We start from the raw sequence: 15,446 nt of genomic DNA, 5'->3' as shown, positions 1-15,446 counted from the left end.
TTTGTGGATGAGATTGAACAAGTCACTCTCTGGCACCATTTTAATTTGCTGTCTCTCACTAACAAGGGAGAGAGAGGTGTCACCCCTTCCACAGCGAGATAGGAGACCAATGGTATGTTTTGAAAGAATGGGAGATTTGGAAATATTGATGCTCAAAGAACCTAGGCACTTTCATACATTGGTCTTTGAAAGATAATATGAGTCTGCAGCTGGCAATTTGGAAGGCAAATTATGTGTTGCAAAATGATTTGAGTGCAAGAGTAAGGATTTGATATGTTAATGGGTTTTAGTGAGAACACAACTAAAGTATTTTGTTTCTTTGAGAAGCGGACCAATGCACTTGAAGATTCACAGTGATGGTTATTGGGACAATGGGTCTATTATATGAGGGGAAATGGACTAGGCCTCTATTCTGTACAGTTTAGAATTATTGTGAGGTCATTGAAATTTAAAATTCTTGATGGGGTCACTAGGGTAGATGTGAGGAAGATGTCTCCTCCAGTGGAGGAGTCCAGAACTCAGAGGTAGCATCCCAAATACAAGTGTTAGGCCATTTAGGGCTGGAATAAACAGTAATCTTTACAGGGTGGAGAACCTGTAATTGAATTTTGCAATTATAATTACATATTAGTGGTCTGCTTTTCTACTTTTGACAGTATAATATGGTCATTTTTTGGTATGTATTGGTGTATCAATGAACTAGCTGAGTCATGTAATAGATATTAAAACATTTTAGAATTTACTGTCTTAAACATAATACATAGAAAATAAATGGATCCTAGAAATTTCAGCTTAGATTATTAGTGTACAGGCTTGTAATGCACTTTTTAAAATTTTGAACCTGTTAAAATGTTCATATTCTTTACTGTTGTAAGACTTGTCGCATCTAGTGGCGTGATCTCAGGGGTGTCTCCCCCTTCCCGACCAAACTTTAGCATTCTTGTTTGGGTGGATGCTGCGTGTTGCATCCTCTGTGTAACATCAGTACCCCGAAATAACATTCAGTCCACAATGTGCAGCTAAACGGTTAAGATTTTATATTTAAGTATGGGGTTAGTAGAGAAACAAAAGAAAAGGAAAACAAATAAAAGGCGCTAATAATCTCATAAACATGTCCAGTGCACAAACGTTGGAGCTTACGGATTCCCTTTCGCTGATCTTCCTTCGCTAGTCGGCCCCTGGGCTCCCGCCCTGAGCCCAGGCCCAGCGGGTCTGGCAACTGTCTCCTCAAGCCACGTCTTCTCTCTTCATCCTCCTCGTGCCTTCTCCTCCAAGCCCGCACAAACTAACAGCTTTCACACAGACAGAAAGAATAACATCTATCCCAATTGGTTAGCAAATGAATACAAGTCCCGTTACCACTAATTATAACCCAAACATGCTGCTACAGAGAACCACTGTCTCAGCACTTAACTGTACAGAGAAGCCATTTTATTCACCTTAGCAGTAACATAAAAGAAAAAACCCTTACACTGTTTTAAATACTGACAGTATATGCTCATATCAGAATTCTTAGTTTCTAAATTTCATTAGAGCAGGCCACTTCATTTTTAGAGGAATATGTCACTGGAGGTGTTAACCAATCAAAGTATCAAATTAATGTTTAGGAGTTGGACCTATATGAGCTTGGACACTTAGACATGCTGTTGAGGATAATGTACTGGATTAGTGCACCAAAAATTGGTGAAATCTAATCTCTAAGTAAGGACGCCAAGAATGAAGTGCCAATGAACAGTATTATTTTTCTAGCTATTTGTGATCTTGCTAAAAGATCAAAAGTAAATAAAATTGCAGACTTCTTGAAAAATTTTGCTTTTGCCTTACATTTAAATTCTTTAAATTTATTTGCTTTTCTTGAAGTTTATTTGCTTATTTGCACTTTGAAACCCTTGCTGATACAAGGCATTGGGCATCCTACCATGAGGCTTCAAATTTCAGTTTTTTTAAACTGACAGAAATAAAATTACATTTATATGAATAACTAAATTATTTTAATGCATACTTCATAATATTGATCAGGGAAATGAATTACCATATACAGTGGATTCCTGTTAATTGGGACACATTGGGACCAGTACATTTTGGCCGAACTAAGCGACTGCCTCAATTAGCTGAAGTTTCATGGAAGTAGTTAAAAAGGTATAAAACAGATCAACTACCATTTAACTGAGTAACGAATTATATATTTAAATAAAATACAGAACAAATTAGAACACTATCAATACTACTGCACTTCTATAAAACTGTGTATTAGTTCCTAATAGTTATCGATAGAGGAATTCATCCAGTGTACTATACACTGGCACATTCTTTCAATTGACTGTAAATGAACAAAATCAGCACAGACACCTAGTATAGATAATGGGGACTGCCTTCATACAATTTTCGACAATTGCATCTTGCAAATCTTCATTTTAATTGTAACATTCAAGATGATTGTTGATACCTTCAATTTCTTTATCGTTCCTAACTTGCTGTAGTAGTGAAATCATTTTACTTTCACTCCTAGCTGTTTCTGGAATCTTCAAGCCTGAATGCTTGAAACCACAGTGAGCAAAACACTTCTGAATTGTCTTACTGCTTATTTCTACCCAATTATCATCGACAAAAATCACTGCTTTTTGAACATAAATAAACATAATTGATGCTGTTTAAAACTTTTTGCTCTAATATCTACACAATAGTACATATCTGATGCTTGTTAGAAATTGTTCGGCAACAGTTTCTTGCCCCAATAAAGTGGAACAGTGTCCCAAATAAACAAAGGGAATTCCAGCTATTTTTTGATTAATTTTTGTTCTTTAAGAGTTGTCCCAAATAAGTGGCTGCCCTGATTAACTGATGGCCCAATTAAACGGAATCCACTATATTCCTATTCCTAATTACAATGACAATTATCTGTATGCAGCCTGTTCAGTTTCTAAGACTGAGAAAAAACTCTGTCATTATGTTCCCAACAAGAAGAAATGATCTTCATGTTTAATGCAATTTGAAAATTAACTATCTCCTAAATGTCCTCTGGGCTTCTTTGTTGTTGAAACAGTACCTTGCTTCATGGTCATCGATCAATAGTCTGTATGGCTTCAGGTCCTTTGTGTAATAACAGATGCTCTTAATCGATGATGAAAGATCAATGACTTGAAGTGTGAACTCCATTTCTCTCTCATAGATGCTGCCTGATCGCTAGGCATAGATTCAGTCGATGAAGTGACAATGAACAGCATTATTTTTCCTTAGTAACATGTTTTCCAGTTATTCTTAGTTTTTCCAGGATCAAAGCAAATACAATTGTAGACTTCTTGAAAGGTTTTACTTTTGACTTGTATTAAATACTTTAAATTTATTTACATTTCTGTTGCTACTTGAAATCCTTGCTGATACAGGGCATATACTTGAGTATTCCAAGCATTTTAACTTATTATTTAACATTTCCAATATCTAGAGATTTTTTGCTCTACTGCTCTGAATCAATGTGTTGTTTCAGATTTTCCCAAGCTGTAATTTTCTATGTTCATTTACACCTGTCAGCATTTTAAGAACTTTCCATTATTGTATATTCCTATCCTAACTTTTTTTTCTCCTTCTGCAATGTCACCTTGCACATAACGTCTTTCAGCTCCATTTACCACTCACTGTATGTTGTTAACCTATTGATCTTTCAATCTCCTCTGCTTTCTCTAAACTTCCTACTCTAGTGCAGCTGAAAGATTTTGAGATTATGTTCCCTTTACCAAGAAAAAGACTCAGTTGACATTGCCAAAACTGTCAGCTGGATTCTCAACATGGCAGTTCTTAAAAATGTTGTACTGTCTACTATCCATGGGTGGTGATATGCAAACTGATCCTTATCACCACATATACTATGCCGGTGCAGATTTCTTTCTAAGTAAGATCTTCAATTTTAGTCTTCGTACTCTTTTAAGATCTTGTAGTAAGACCCTGTAGTAAGATTTTGGTCCTAAAGGTAATGCACAGTCGATTCACCAGATTGATTCGTAGGTTGAGGGGTTTATCTTATGAATATAGATGGACCATAGCTGGGAAAGAATGGAGTGATATTGTTGATATGAATTGCATTCTGAGAGGGATTCTCAAAGTAAATGTTCATATTTGTTTCAACTGGTTAAAAAATCTAGATCTAGAGGGCATTGTCTGATGGTAATGGTTTGGCTATTTTGATTTCTTTAATCAGATGTTTCTTTATGCTGATGATTGTAAACTTTTGTATTTATTTCCAAGGGCTGTGGTTACTCAGTCAGAGAGTAGATATAAGGTTGGGCTCAAAAGATTACTGGACTCTCAAAGACTCAGAGGCAAGGGGGATTAGATTTAATATATGCATCCGTTAGTCTCATGAGACCATGGATTTGTGCCTTGGAAGGTTTCCAGGGTGCAGGCCTGGGCAAGGTTGTATGGAAGACCAGCAGGTGGCATGTCTCCCCTCTTCATGCCACCGATGTTGTCCAAGGGAAGGGCATTAGGACCCATACAGCTTGGCACCGGTGTCATCACAGAGCAATGTGTGGTTAAGTGCCTTGCTTGAGGATATACACGCTGCGTCAGCCAAGGCTTGAACTAGCGACCTTCAAATCACTAGACGAACGCCTTAACCACTTGGCCATACGCCAACACAGATTTAATATAGAATTTAGCTTTGGAACCATCAATGATCTATTTGAATTTCAAAGCAGACTCAAAGGCCATATGGCAGTATTACACAAAATTTTGCATAATGTTTATAAAAAAATCAAAATTAATCATATTTGTGGACTGATGTTTAGTTAGGTGACAAGCCTCTCAGTGGCTTTCATGCCACTTTGTTGAATATAAAAACTTAGGCATAATAATGCAATCGTATTGTTTCTTCAGAACTACCTATCCCTCCACTTTCCTTGTATCATCCACAAACTTTGCCACAAAATCATCAATTCTATTATCTAAATCATTGACAAACAATGTGAAAAGCAGTGTTCCCAATACTGACACCTGAGGAACAGCACTAGTCACTGGCAGCCAACCAGAAAACTCCTCTTTTATTCCTACTCGTTGTCTCCTGCCATTCCGCATCCATGCCAGGTGGGAGGAGAAGATGGCAGCGCGATGTAGCGCATGCAACTCTCCGGTGAAATGATATCGTATCTGTTAAATAGGGGCCGTGGACAATTCTGATTTGATGAAGACAGGCGTGAGGAGCACAGAGGAACAGCTGGAGAAATTTCTGAAATGCCTATTTCGCTGCCGCTGCTACTGTGCGATCAAGAATCTCCAGAGGGAAGGCCCCAAAATCCCCGGCTTTGCCTGCTGCTGGTGACTGAGGCTGAGGTCGAAGCGTTCGGATAGAGATGGTGCTCTGTACTCGGTGTCGGAGGGCTGATCAGAGCACGGAGGACTGTGTGTCTTGCCAGACGATCTGGCTATTCTCTAACCGGAAACCTTGGATGAATTATGAGGTCAAGTCCCTTTCAAAGGCTAGAGCTGCGGCTTTTAGGTCCGGGGATACCAGTCGCTACACGGAATCCAGGCATGAACTCCGGAAAGCCATTAAGGGCGTCAAGAGGCAATATCGAGCCAAGTTGGAAGCCCAGGCTAACCAAAGGGATGCCAGTAGACTATGGCAGGGTCTAAATGAGATCACTGGGTGCAAAGAAAAGGCTGGGAATATCAATAACTGTGGCGCTTCTCTTCCTGAAAAACTTAACATATTCTACGCAAGATTCGAACAGCAGAGGAACGTCCCGCTCCCTCCGGATGAACCGGACCTGGTAGCATCGAGATTCATCGTCACCGAGGAGGATGTTAGAAGGGCCTTTCTGAAGATAAATCCAAGGAAGGTGATGGGCCAAGATGGCGTCCCGGGACTGGTTCTCCGGGCCTGTGCAAGCAAGCTAGCTGGAGTGTTTGCTGACATCTTCAACTGCTCCTTGCTTCAGTCTAAGATCCCCTCGTGTATTAAGAAGGCAACAATAATCCCAGTGCCGAAGAAGAGCAAGGTGGCATGCCTGAATGACTATCGTCCTGTGGCTCTGACATCAATTGCTATGAAGTGCTTTGAGAGATTGGTTATGGCACACATCAACCACAGCCTACCGGTCAACCTCGACGCTTTGCAATTCGCCTACCGGAGCAACAGATCAATGGCAGATGCCATCTCTCTGGCCCTACATTCCTCCTTAGAACATCTGGAGAATAAAGACGCATACATAAGGTTCCTTTTCATTGACTACAGCCCTTAGCACTCAGATCTGCAGCTGGATCCTCAACTTCCTCCCAGACAGGACCCAGGCTGTGAAAATAGGGGACAAGCTCTCCTCTACAATCACTCTGAGCACTGGTGCCCCACAAGGCTGTGTACTCAGCCCCCTGCTCTACTCACTGTACACCCATGATTGTGTAGCCAAGTTTCCATCAAACTCAATATATAAGTTTGCTGATGACACAACAGTTGTAGGCCGTATCTCGGGTAATAATGAGTTTAAGTACAGAGGGGAAATTAAGAACCTGGTGGCATGGTGTGAAGACAATAACTTATCCCTCAACGTCAGCAAGACAAAGGAATTGGTTGTTGACTTCAGAAGGAGTAGCGGACTGCACCACCCAATTTACATCAGTGGTGCGCAAGTGGAACAGATCAAAAGCTTTAAGTTCCTCAGGGTCAATATCACAAATGACCTGACTTGGTCCAACCAAGCAGAGTTCACTGCCAAGAAGGCCCAACAACGCCTTTACTTCCTGAGGAAACTAAAGAAATTTGGCCTGTCCCCTAAAACCCTCACTATTTTTTATAAATGCACCGTAGAAAGCATTCTTCTAGGGTGCATCACAACCTGGTATGGAAGTTGTCCTGTCCAAGACCGAAAGAAGCTGCAGAAGGTCGTGAACACGGCACAGTACATCACACAAACCAATCTTCCATCTGTGGACTCACTTTACGCCGCACGCTGTCAGAGCAGTGCTGCCAGGATAATCAAGGACACGACACAGCCAGCCAACACACTTTTCGTCCCTCTTCCCTCTGGGAGAAGGCTCAGGAGCTTGAAGACTCGTACGGCCAGATTTGGGAACAGCTTCTTTCCAACCGTGATAAGACTGCTGAATGGATCCTGACCCGGATCTGGGCCATACCCTCCAAATATCCAGACCTGCCTCTCGGTTTTTTTGCAATACCTTACTTTCCATTTTTCTATTTTCTATTTATGATTTATAATTTAAGCTTTTAATATTTACTAATTTTTACTATTTTTAATATTTAGTATTTGTAATCCAGGGAGTGGGAAGCGCAGAATCAAATATTGCTGTGACGATTGTACGTTCTAGTACCACTTGTTTGGCGACAATGAAGTATAAAATAAAGTTTTCGGACGACTCAGAGTCGGACTGTGGTCGGGCATGGCAGGGAGAGTTTTCTTTCTTCTCCCGTCTGTGTGAGATGTGGGACTTCCGAGAGACTTCGAACTTTTTTACTGTGCCATGGTCTGTTCTTCATCAAGTTATGGTATTGTTGCACTGTTACAACTATATGTTATAATTAAGTCGTTTTTGTTAGTTTTTCAGTCTTGGTCTGTCCTGTGTTTCTGTGATATCACACTGGAGGAATATTGTATCATTTCTTAATGCATGCATTACTAAATGACAATAAAAGAGGACTGCGTATCCTCATAATCTAATCTAATCTAATCTTCCCTGAAATGCCATAGGATTTTATCTTAAGCAGCCTCATGTGTGGCACCTTATCAAATGCCTTCTGAAAATCCAAGTAAATGACATCCACTGCCTCTCCTTTGTCAACCCTGCTTGCTACTTCCTCAAAGATCTCTAACAGATTTGTCAGGCGAGATTTCCCTTTACAGAAACCATGCTGACTTTGACTTACTTTATCATTAGTCTCCAAGTACCTCGAAACCTCATCCTTAATAATAAATTCTAACACTTTCCCAACCACTGAGGTTAGGCTAATTGGCCTATAATTTCCTCCCTTTCTTTTGTCTTCCTCCCTTCTTAAAGAGTGGAGTGGCATTTGCATTCTTCCAGTCCTCCAGGACCATGCCAGAATCAAGTGATTCTTGAAAGATCATGACCAATGCATCCGTTATCTCTTCAGACTCTATGGGCCAAATGGCCTAATTCTGCTCATATATCTTATGGTCTTAGTCAGGAGCACCATTCAGCATTATTAAATTTTAAGAATTAAGATTATTGTTAAATTATATTGACAGGAAGTTTGATACGTTCTTTAGGAGGTGAGATAGATTGTAATCTATTAATCTCAAGGGAATCCTATGATTTAAATGTAAGCAATTAAATAACATAATTATTACTTGATGAATGTTTCCTATTTTTGTGATCTCAGATGAGATAGGAAGATGTTAAAGTCAGTTTCTCTTGGTGGAATTGATGGGATAGGGTATTTAATAATGTATTTTTTTAATGCTGCCAACTGCCTGACCTTGGACACTGCTTTTGTTTCGTTCAGTGTCTCTTCAGATGGATAACCTAAGGGTTGCATTAGTGTTACAAAACACATAATCCCTTACCCAAATAATTATAAATTGGCAAAATGCACAATTTCACATGCATTATTAGTCTGGACATAGAATGGTTTGCTGCTAATCAGTAGGATTCTCACTGGATCAAAACATGTAAACCAGAAAATGTCTTAGTTTAGATATTTATGAAATTTAAAAAAATGCAGGCATTGCTGGCACTAGTACAAATCCTGCATTTATTACCCATAGGAGAATTGAAATGAGTTACTCTCTTTTCAATGTTGCAGATAGTTTAATGAAATTGCTTTCACTATAGCTTTTGGTAGGGACTTCTAGGTTTTTCAGCCAGTGATTCCAATGAAAGAATCAGAAGGATGACATTTAGTTCCATTTAACAGTTTTCAAGTAATGAAGTAGTCTGTGTAGACAGGCTAAAAAATGACAAACACCATTCAAACCTAAAAACTGCCATCTCCCACGACAGGATTTCTGATAGCCTCCCACTGAGATTCAATGGCATTATTATCATCCAGTTGTGAGCCATAAATTCTTGGAAGTCACTATTGACCAGAAATTTAACTGGACCCACTATTTATATACTAGAACAAAACCTCGTCTGAAGCTGAGTTTTGTATGATGAGTGATTCCTGGTCCCTTTCTCTTGCTCCACAACCTGTACAGTCTTTCCACAATTTTCAAGGCAAAATTCTGCAGTGTCAGAATGCCACATCACTCAAGAAGCTATATGGTGTTCAGGGCATAGCAGGTGACTTGATTAATACATATTAAATTAGGATTAGGGAAGAAAAATTCAGCACTTTGAGCATGGTCTGCCTTTCAATATAATAATGGATGATCATCTAAATACTAGATTTTCTACTATAGTCTCCCTGTCTCTTTATCAAAGTATCCTTTATAACTTTCACATACAGTATAGAAATTTATTTGCTGCCTTAAAAATACTCATTGACAGCCACTCCAGTACAAATTCCCCAGCTTCGCCACTGTCTGAAGGAAGAAACTATAGCTCATTATCAATCTAAATGCCTTGATTCAAATTGTGAGAGCATAATGTCTTATTCTATACACCCCAGTGAGGAGTAACATTCTTCTTGTGTATCTAGCCTTTTAGCTATCAGAACTTGGTGGGTCAGCAGCATCAGTGGGAGGAAAGAAATTGTCACCATTTCAGGACCCACAGATATTGCTGGACTTGCTGAGCTCCATATTCCAGCATCTGCAAGCTCCTGTGCTACCATCAGAATTTAGTAAGTTTCAATTAGTTATCCTCATTCTTATAAATTTTCATGAATACAAACCTAGTCAATGTGATCTCTTCTTGGATGGTGGCCTTGCCATCAATATAATGAGACTTTGCTTGCTTTCTTTGTGGCAAGTATATTCCTTCTTAGAAAAGGAATTTAAAACTGCAGGCAACACTCCAAGTGTAAGCTCATCAAATCCCTGTAGAATTTTTGTGGGATATCTTTGTTCTGTAATCAAATTCTTTTGGTATGAAAATCAATATGCTATTTGCTGTATCTAATGGGGATTCTGTATTCCACTTTAGTTGTTTACAAATGCATTGCCATAGTTTGACAAGCTTCCACAACATCTGTTAAACGCTTGGAAGGGCAGAGCGTACATTGCGATGCTACCGCCAGCAAATTTCCCTCCAGGTACTTCTTTATCCTGACTTAGAAATATTCTGTTGTTCTTTTATTAATTCCTGGCTCAAAATCCTGGACAGCATTATGGGAGAAATTTCATCACTTTAACTATTGCAATTGAAAAAAGTGACTCATCACAAGCTTTGAGAATGATTCAGGATAGGCAATAATGGAAAAAAAGATTGGACAAAATACATTTGTGCAGTTTGCAATAATTAAACTAAATAATTAAATTGTTTGAAATTATTTGTCCATACATCTTTTAAAATCTCCAGGAGATGTGTTATGCTAATGAAATGTCCCTTTTCTCTACATTTTACAGAATTTGAAGCAAACAGTTCTCGCATATTTGAGGATCCAAAATTGGATGCAGCCTCTGTGTCTACAGAAATTTCTCAGTACGATGCCAGCAAACATTCCCCTGTCTTTTATGGTCATATGGTAGCAAAGGTATTTATTTACCAAAGATTTTAATAAACTTCAAATTTATTTCTCTGGATATCAAAGGTTGTAATAAAAAAGACACTGTGCAGTACATAAAATGGTGTGAACTTTAACTTCAATAACACAAGTTAAAGCTTTTATGTGTTCTTACATGGAAGTTATTACATGAACTTCCATGTAAGAACACATAAAAGCTTTAACTTGTGTTATTGAAGTTAAAGTTCACACCATTTTATGTACTGCACAGTGTCTTTTTTATCTCAAATATGCTTCTATCCTATTACTTGCACTCTTCACTGTATTTATTTGTGTATATAAATTGTCTAGTCTCTGAGCTTCACATAAGCAAAGAACCTCACTGCATGCTTGTGTGCAGTTCTGTGCCAAAGTTTTAGACACACATATATAGCTAAGGTACCTTAGACTTTTGCACAGTACTGAAGTAATTTTATGTATTGCACTGTACTGTTGCCACACAAAAAAAAAACAACCTTCGTGATATATGTGAGTGATGATAAACCTGATTCTGATATGGGTCTGTATTATGAACTGAGAATAAGAAGGTGCAGGCAGAGGGGAATCACGATTAGGAAAAGGGGAAGGGAGAGGGGAGTGAGCGGGAAGCACCAGAGAGACCTTCTCTAATGATCTATAAACCAATTGTTTGGAGTCAAATGGCCTTACCTGGTATCTCAGAGCTGGGTGTGTCTATATCCACGCCACCCCCAACCCTGGTGCTCCTTCTCTGCCACCTGTCCCACACCTCTCCTGCAGCGCTCCACTCTCACCATTCCCAACATCCTTTGCTCCCACCAGATTTACAGACTTACTCTCAATTCCATATTGACTAAGTACAAAATCCTAGGTATCCTAGCTATATATATGTGCCTAAGACTTTTGCACAGTACTGTATATGACAATAAATTAAACTCAATCTGATGAACTATTTAGCAATTCTCATAAATTGTGTATGATTAACTTGACCTTCTGGTATTTTTCAAGGGAGAATATTAAAAATATTTGTCTAGAAGTTCCAGCAGAATCAAGCATTAGGTAGCAGAAATAAAACAATTTCTATGTCATTTAATAGGCATCCACTGAAAACAGGCCTTTGGTGCAGGTGAACAGGTATTGAATACTTTTGAAGTTGAAAATAGATTACCTGGTACTTGGATTGAAGGATGGAACACAGTGAATTAAGCCTGTGTTCTTGTAAAGGAATTAGGTGCAAGTCATAGACCTTGCATTTCATAGTACATATGTGGATTTTTGGGATGTATATTAACTTCACTGCTAAATGTCAATGGTTTCTGCTCGTAGGATTTTCTAGTAATAGGAATGAAAAACATTGAGCTTTCTGATACTCTTATTTAAATTTATATGGCATTTTGAACAGTGACTTATGTTTGTTCAAAATATGAAACGGTTTCTCCTGCTAACCACTTAAATCAAGTGTGATTTTGTGCCACAATGCAGTACTGCTTCTTCGATAGTAACTGTTAAGTTAATTGATGATGCATGCCAGCTACTTTATCATTAGTCTCTCCGTTTATATTTTTTTATAACTAAGATAAATTTATTGAAGCCATTCTGATGTCACCTGTCATTATGCTTCCATTTCTTCACGCAGCCCTGCAATTACATTTTTCTGTCACATTGATTGCTTGAACCAACGAGTAGCTGCGGAAGTTATTACATGAGCAGTGAGCAATGAGCATAATCTCAAATATGGTTCTGCTTGACCTAACTTTACTAGTGTTAGTTTGGTGCTGTGTCTGTCAGCTGTAGAATAACCAAATCAATCACTGTTACCCCTAATCGATGAGGATGCTCGAAAGCACCTATCTGGTCCTGACAGTGAAGCTGCTGAAGTACAACCAAATTTATTTTCATTTCCAGATCTTTTGGAATTACTAAATAACAGAATTCTGAGTGTGGTTAATGCTTATTGCTTCAGCGGCCTGCATATAGCTGTAATTTAGCCCTTGTCGTAATTAATTAAATTTTGTGAAGTGCAAAATACTAAAGCAGCAGCTCATGGATATAGTTATTGTTCAAAGTGTAAATAATTATTCTGAGAGACTTTTGCATTTCATTGACTCAAGATTATTTAGACTGAGGATTCTAGTGGCAAACAGTCTTCAATTCAGCAGCACCTTTAATAATTTGGGAGAACTCATGGAGTTCCAAGGTATGCTGAAAGATTCAAGTTCCAGACATTTAATTATCTGTTTTGCTTTCATGTAGAATTGGTATATCAGTCAGGTAAAACTCTTTTCATGTTTATACAAGTGCTATATGTACCCTTTAACCTCCTCTCTCTCCACCATTCAAGGCCCCAAACAGACCTTCCAGGTGAAGCAACACTTTAGCTGACATTCTGTTGGGGTCATCTATTGTATCTGGTGCTCCCAGTGCGGTCTCCTCTACATTGGTGAGTCCCAACGTAGATTGGGGCACCACTTCGTCAAGAACCTCAGTTCCATCTGACACAACAGTTGTGATTTCCAGTGACCACACATTTTAATTCTACTTCTCATTCCAACATGTCGGTCCACGGCCTCGTCTACTACTATGATGAGGCACTTTCAGGTCGGAGGAGCAATACCTCATATTCTGTCTGGATAGCCTGCAACCTGGTGGCTTGAACATTGACTTCTCTAACATCTGATAACTTTTCCCCCTCCCATTCTCTCTTTTTCCATCAGCCACTGTCTCCCCTCTTACCCCTTCTCCTCACCAGCACATCACCTCTATTCCTCCTTCCCTTTCCCTCATAGTCCACTCTCTTCTCCTATCAGATTCCTTTTTCTTCAGCCCTTTACCTTTTCCACCTATCACTTCCCAAGTTCCTCATTCCCCACCTATTCACATTCCACCTCACCTGGCTTCACCTATCACCTGCCAGCTCGTGCTCCCTCACCTCCCCACCTTCTTATTTTGCCTTCTTCTCCATCCTTTCCAGTCCTGATGAAGTGTCTTTGCCCGAAATGCTTATTGTTTATTCCCTTCCATAGATACTACGTGACCTGCTGAGTTCTCCTTGCATTTTTTGGTGTTGCTCCAAATTTCCAGCATTTGTAGAATCTCTTCAGTTTATCCAAGTTCAGGCATTTTCTAAGAAATATTAAAATACAAATTGCATTTGTTGCTGAATTATACAAAATAATCTATTAGTACTTGTGTAAAATGTTACACCAAACACTTAAATCTCGTACAACAAACGCAAGCACTATTAATTTATGATTCCTTCTTGATGTCTGGAACTTGCCACCTTCTAACAGTACAAATAAACAGAATAAAATATCTTCTTCTTAGTCTTTATTTCTAGCAACGAACTTGTGTTTTTCTCGTAATTACTGGAGTAATAGAAGTATAGTGTTGCTCCTTTGTTGTCTATCCCACTATCAGTTTGGAATATGTGACCCGAATAACTTTAGGCTACAATGATCAAGCTTGAAATTAGTGCAACTTTCAGTTATTCATCTCTTGCATAGGCTGAATTCAAATGAAGTTATATTTCAAACAGTTATTAACACTTACAGGGCATTCCCAGTTAACAAATGCATTTCCTATATATAAAATATCTGTAAGTCAGAAAATACACGTCATTTGATATGATACTTTCACAAACTTGTGATCAATCGTACATAAGACTGATAAGAAATATTGACAATTAAAATTGGAGAGAAAGGAATCTAGTCGTGTCATAATAGGGGCAAATGTATGTATGTTGAACATTTGAATTTAATATTATTTGTTCATATGTAGGGGGTGGTCATAAATTAGTTGTAACCTGGGGATGGCCTATATTTATTTGCCAGAAGACCCAAAGAAACAACGAATCCACCTCTTCTACCAGATGCAGAGTTTGCATAAGAATAGCAGTATGATTTGACACCTTTGGATGTATGTAAATTTTTTGGTTTGCTCCCCCCCATCATTTTGCCATTTTATAAAATGATCGCTTGACAAGGGTTATATTGTTGATCCAAATGAATGTTGAAAAATACATTTTCATGATTTACCACTACTGATTTTGAAGTGATATGTGTAACTGCAACTGAAGCATTAATATATCACAGCCATAAAAAACCATTTCAAAAAAAGCAAATTACAGGTATTTCTGATCCTTAAATCTTGGGTTAATTGTTATATGGAATAAAATGATATATTACATTTAAATTTAAGAGATTGACATAAATGTAAAAATGTAAAAATTTATAATTTAGATTATTTAGATTATGAGAACACTCAGTCCTCTTTTATTGTCACTTAGAAATGCATACATGCATTAAGAAATGATACAATGTTTCTCCAGAGTGATATCACAGAAAACAGGACAACACAAAGACTAACACTGACAGAGCCACATAATTATAACATATAGTTACAGCAGTGCAAAACAATACCATAATTTGATGATGAACAAACCATGGGCATGGTAAAAAAAAAGTCTCAAAGTCCCTGAGTCGATCGACTCCCGAGTCCCCGATAGCAGGCAGCAAAAGGGAGAAACTCCCTGCTATAAACCTCCAGGCACTGTCAACTTGCCGATGCCTTGGAAGCAGCCGACCACAGCCGACACTGAGTCCGTCCGTCTGAAAACTTCGAGCCTCCGACCAGCCTCCCGAGCGCCACCCTCTGCCGAGTGCCCTCGACCTAGCCCCGGCTGCTGAAACAAGCAAAGCCGAGGATTCGGGGCCTTCTGCTCCGGAGATTCCGGTTACCACACAGTAGCAGTGGCAGCGAAGTGGGCATTTCAGAAGTTTTCCAGATGTTCTTCCAAACTCTCACATCCGTCTCCATCAAATCAGAATTGTGCACGGTCCCCTACTTGACAGATTAC

At 38.9% G+C, this 15,446-nt stretch overlaps 1 protein-coding gene across 5 annotated transcripts in view; it reads left to right on the top strand.

Annotated features, from left to right (window-relative positions):
- Positions 1-15,446, top strand: part of iqck (IQ motif containing K) — a 94,604-nt gene that overhangs the window by 11,061 nt on the left and 68,097 nt on the right. For 3 of the 5 annotated variants that reach the window (XM_072268772.1, XM_072268774.1, XM_072268776.1), the window contains exon 2: positions 10,476-10,603. In XM_072268772.1, coding sequence (XP_072124873.1) covers positions 10,476-10,603 — 128 coding nt within the window. Of the gene's footprint in view, positions 1-9,607; positions 9,752-10,053; positions 10,163-10,475; positions 10,604-15,446 lie in introns of all 5 variants that reach the window. The other 2 variants (XM_072268773.1, XM_072268775.1) reach the window with 2 other exon arrangements.

Source organism: Mobula birostris, chromosome 9 (assembly GCF_030028105.1).
Source record: "Mobula birostris isolate sMobBir1 chromosome 9, sMobBir1.hap1, whole genome shotgun sequence".
Lineage (NCBI taxonomy): Eukaryota > Metazoa > Chordata > Chondrichthyes > Myliobatiformes > Myliobatidae > Mobula > Mobula birostris.
The sequence above is the reverse complement of the archived record's forward strand: the minus strand, read 5'-3'. Positions and strand labels throughout refer to the sequence as shown.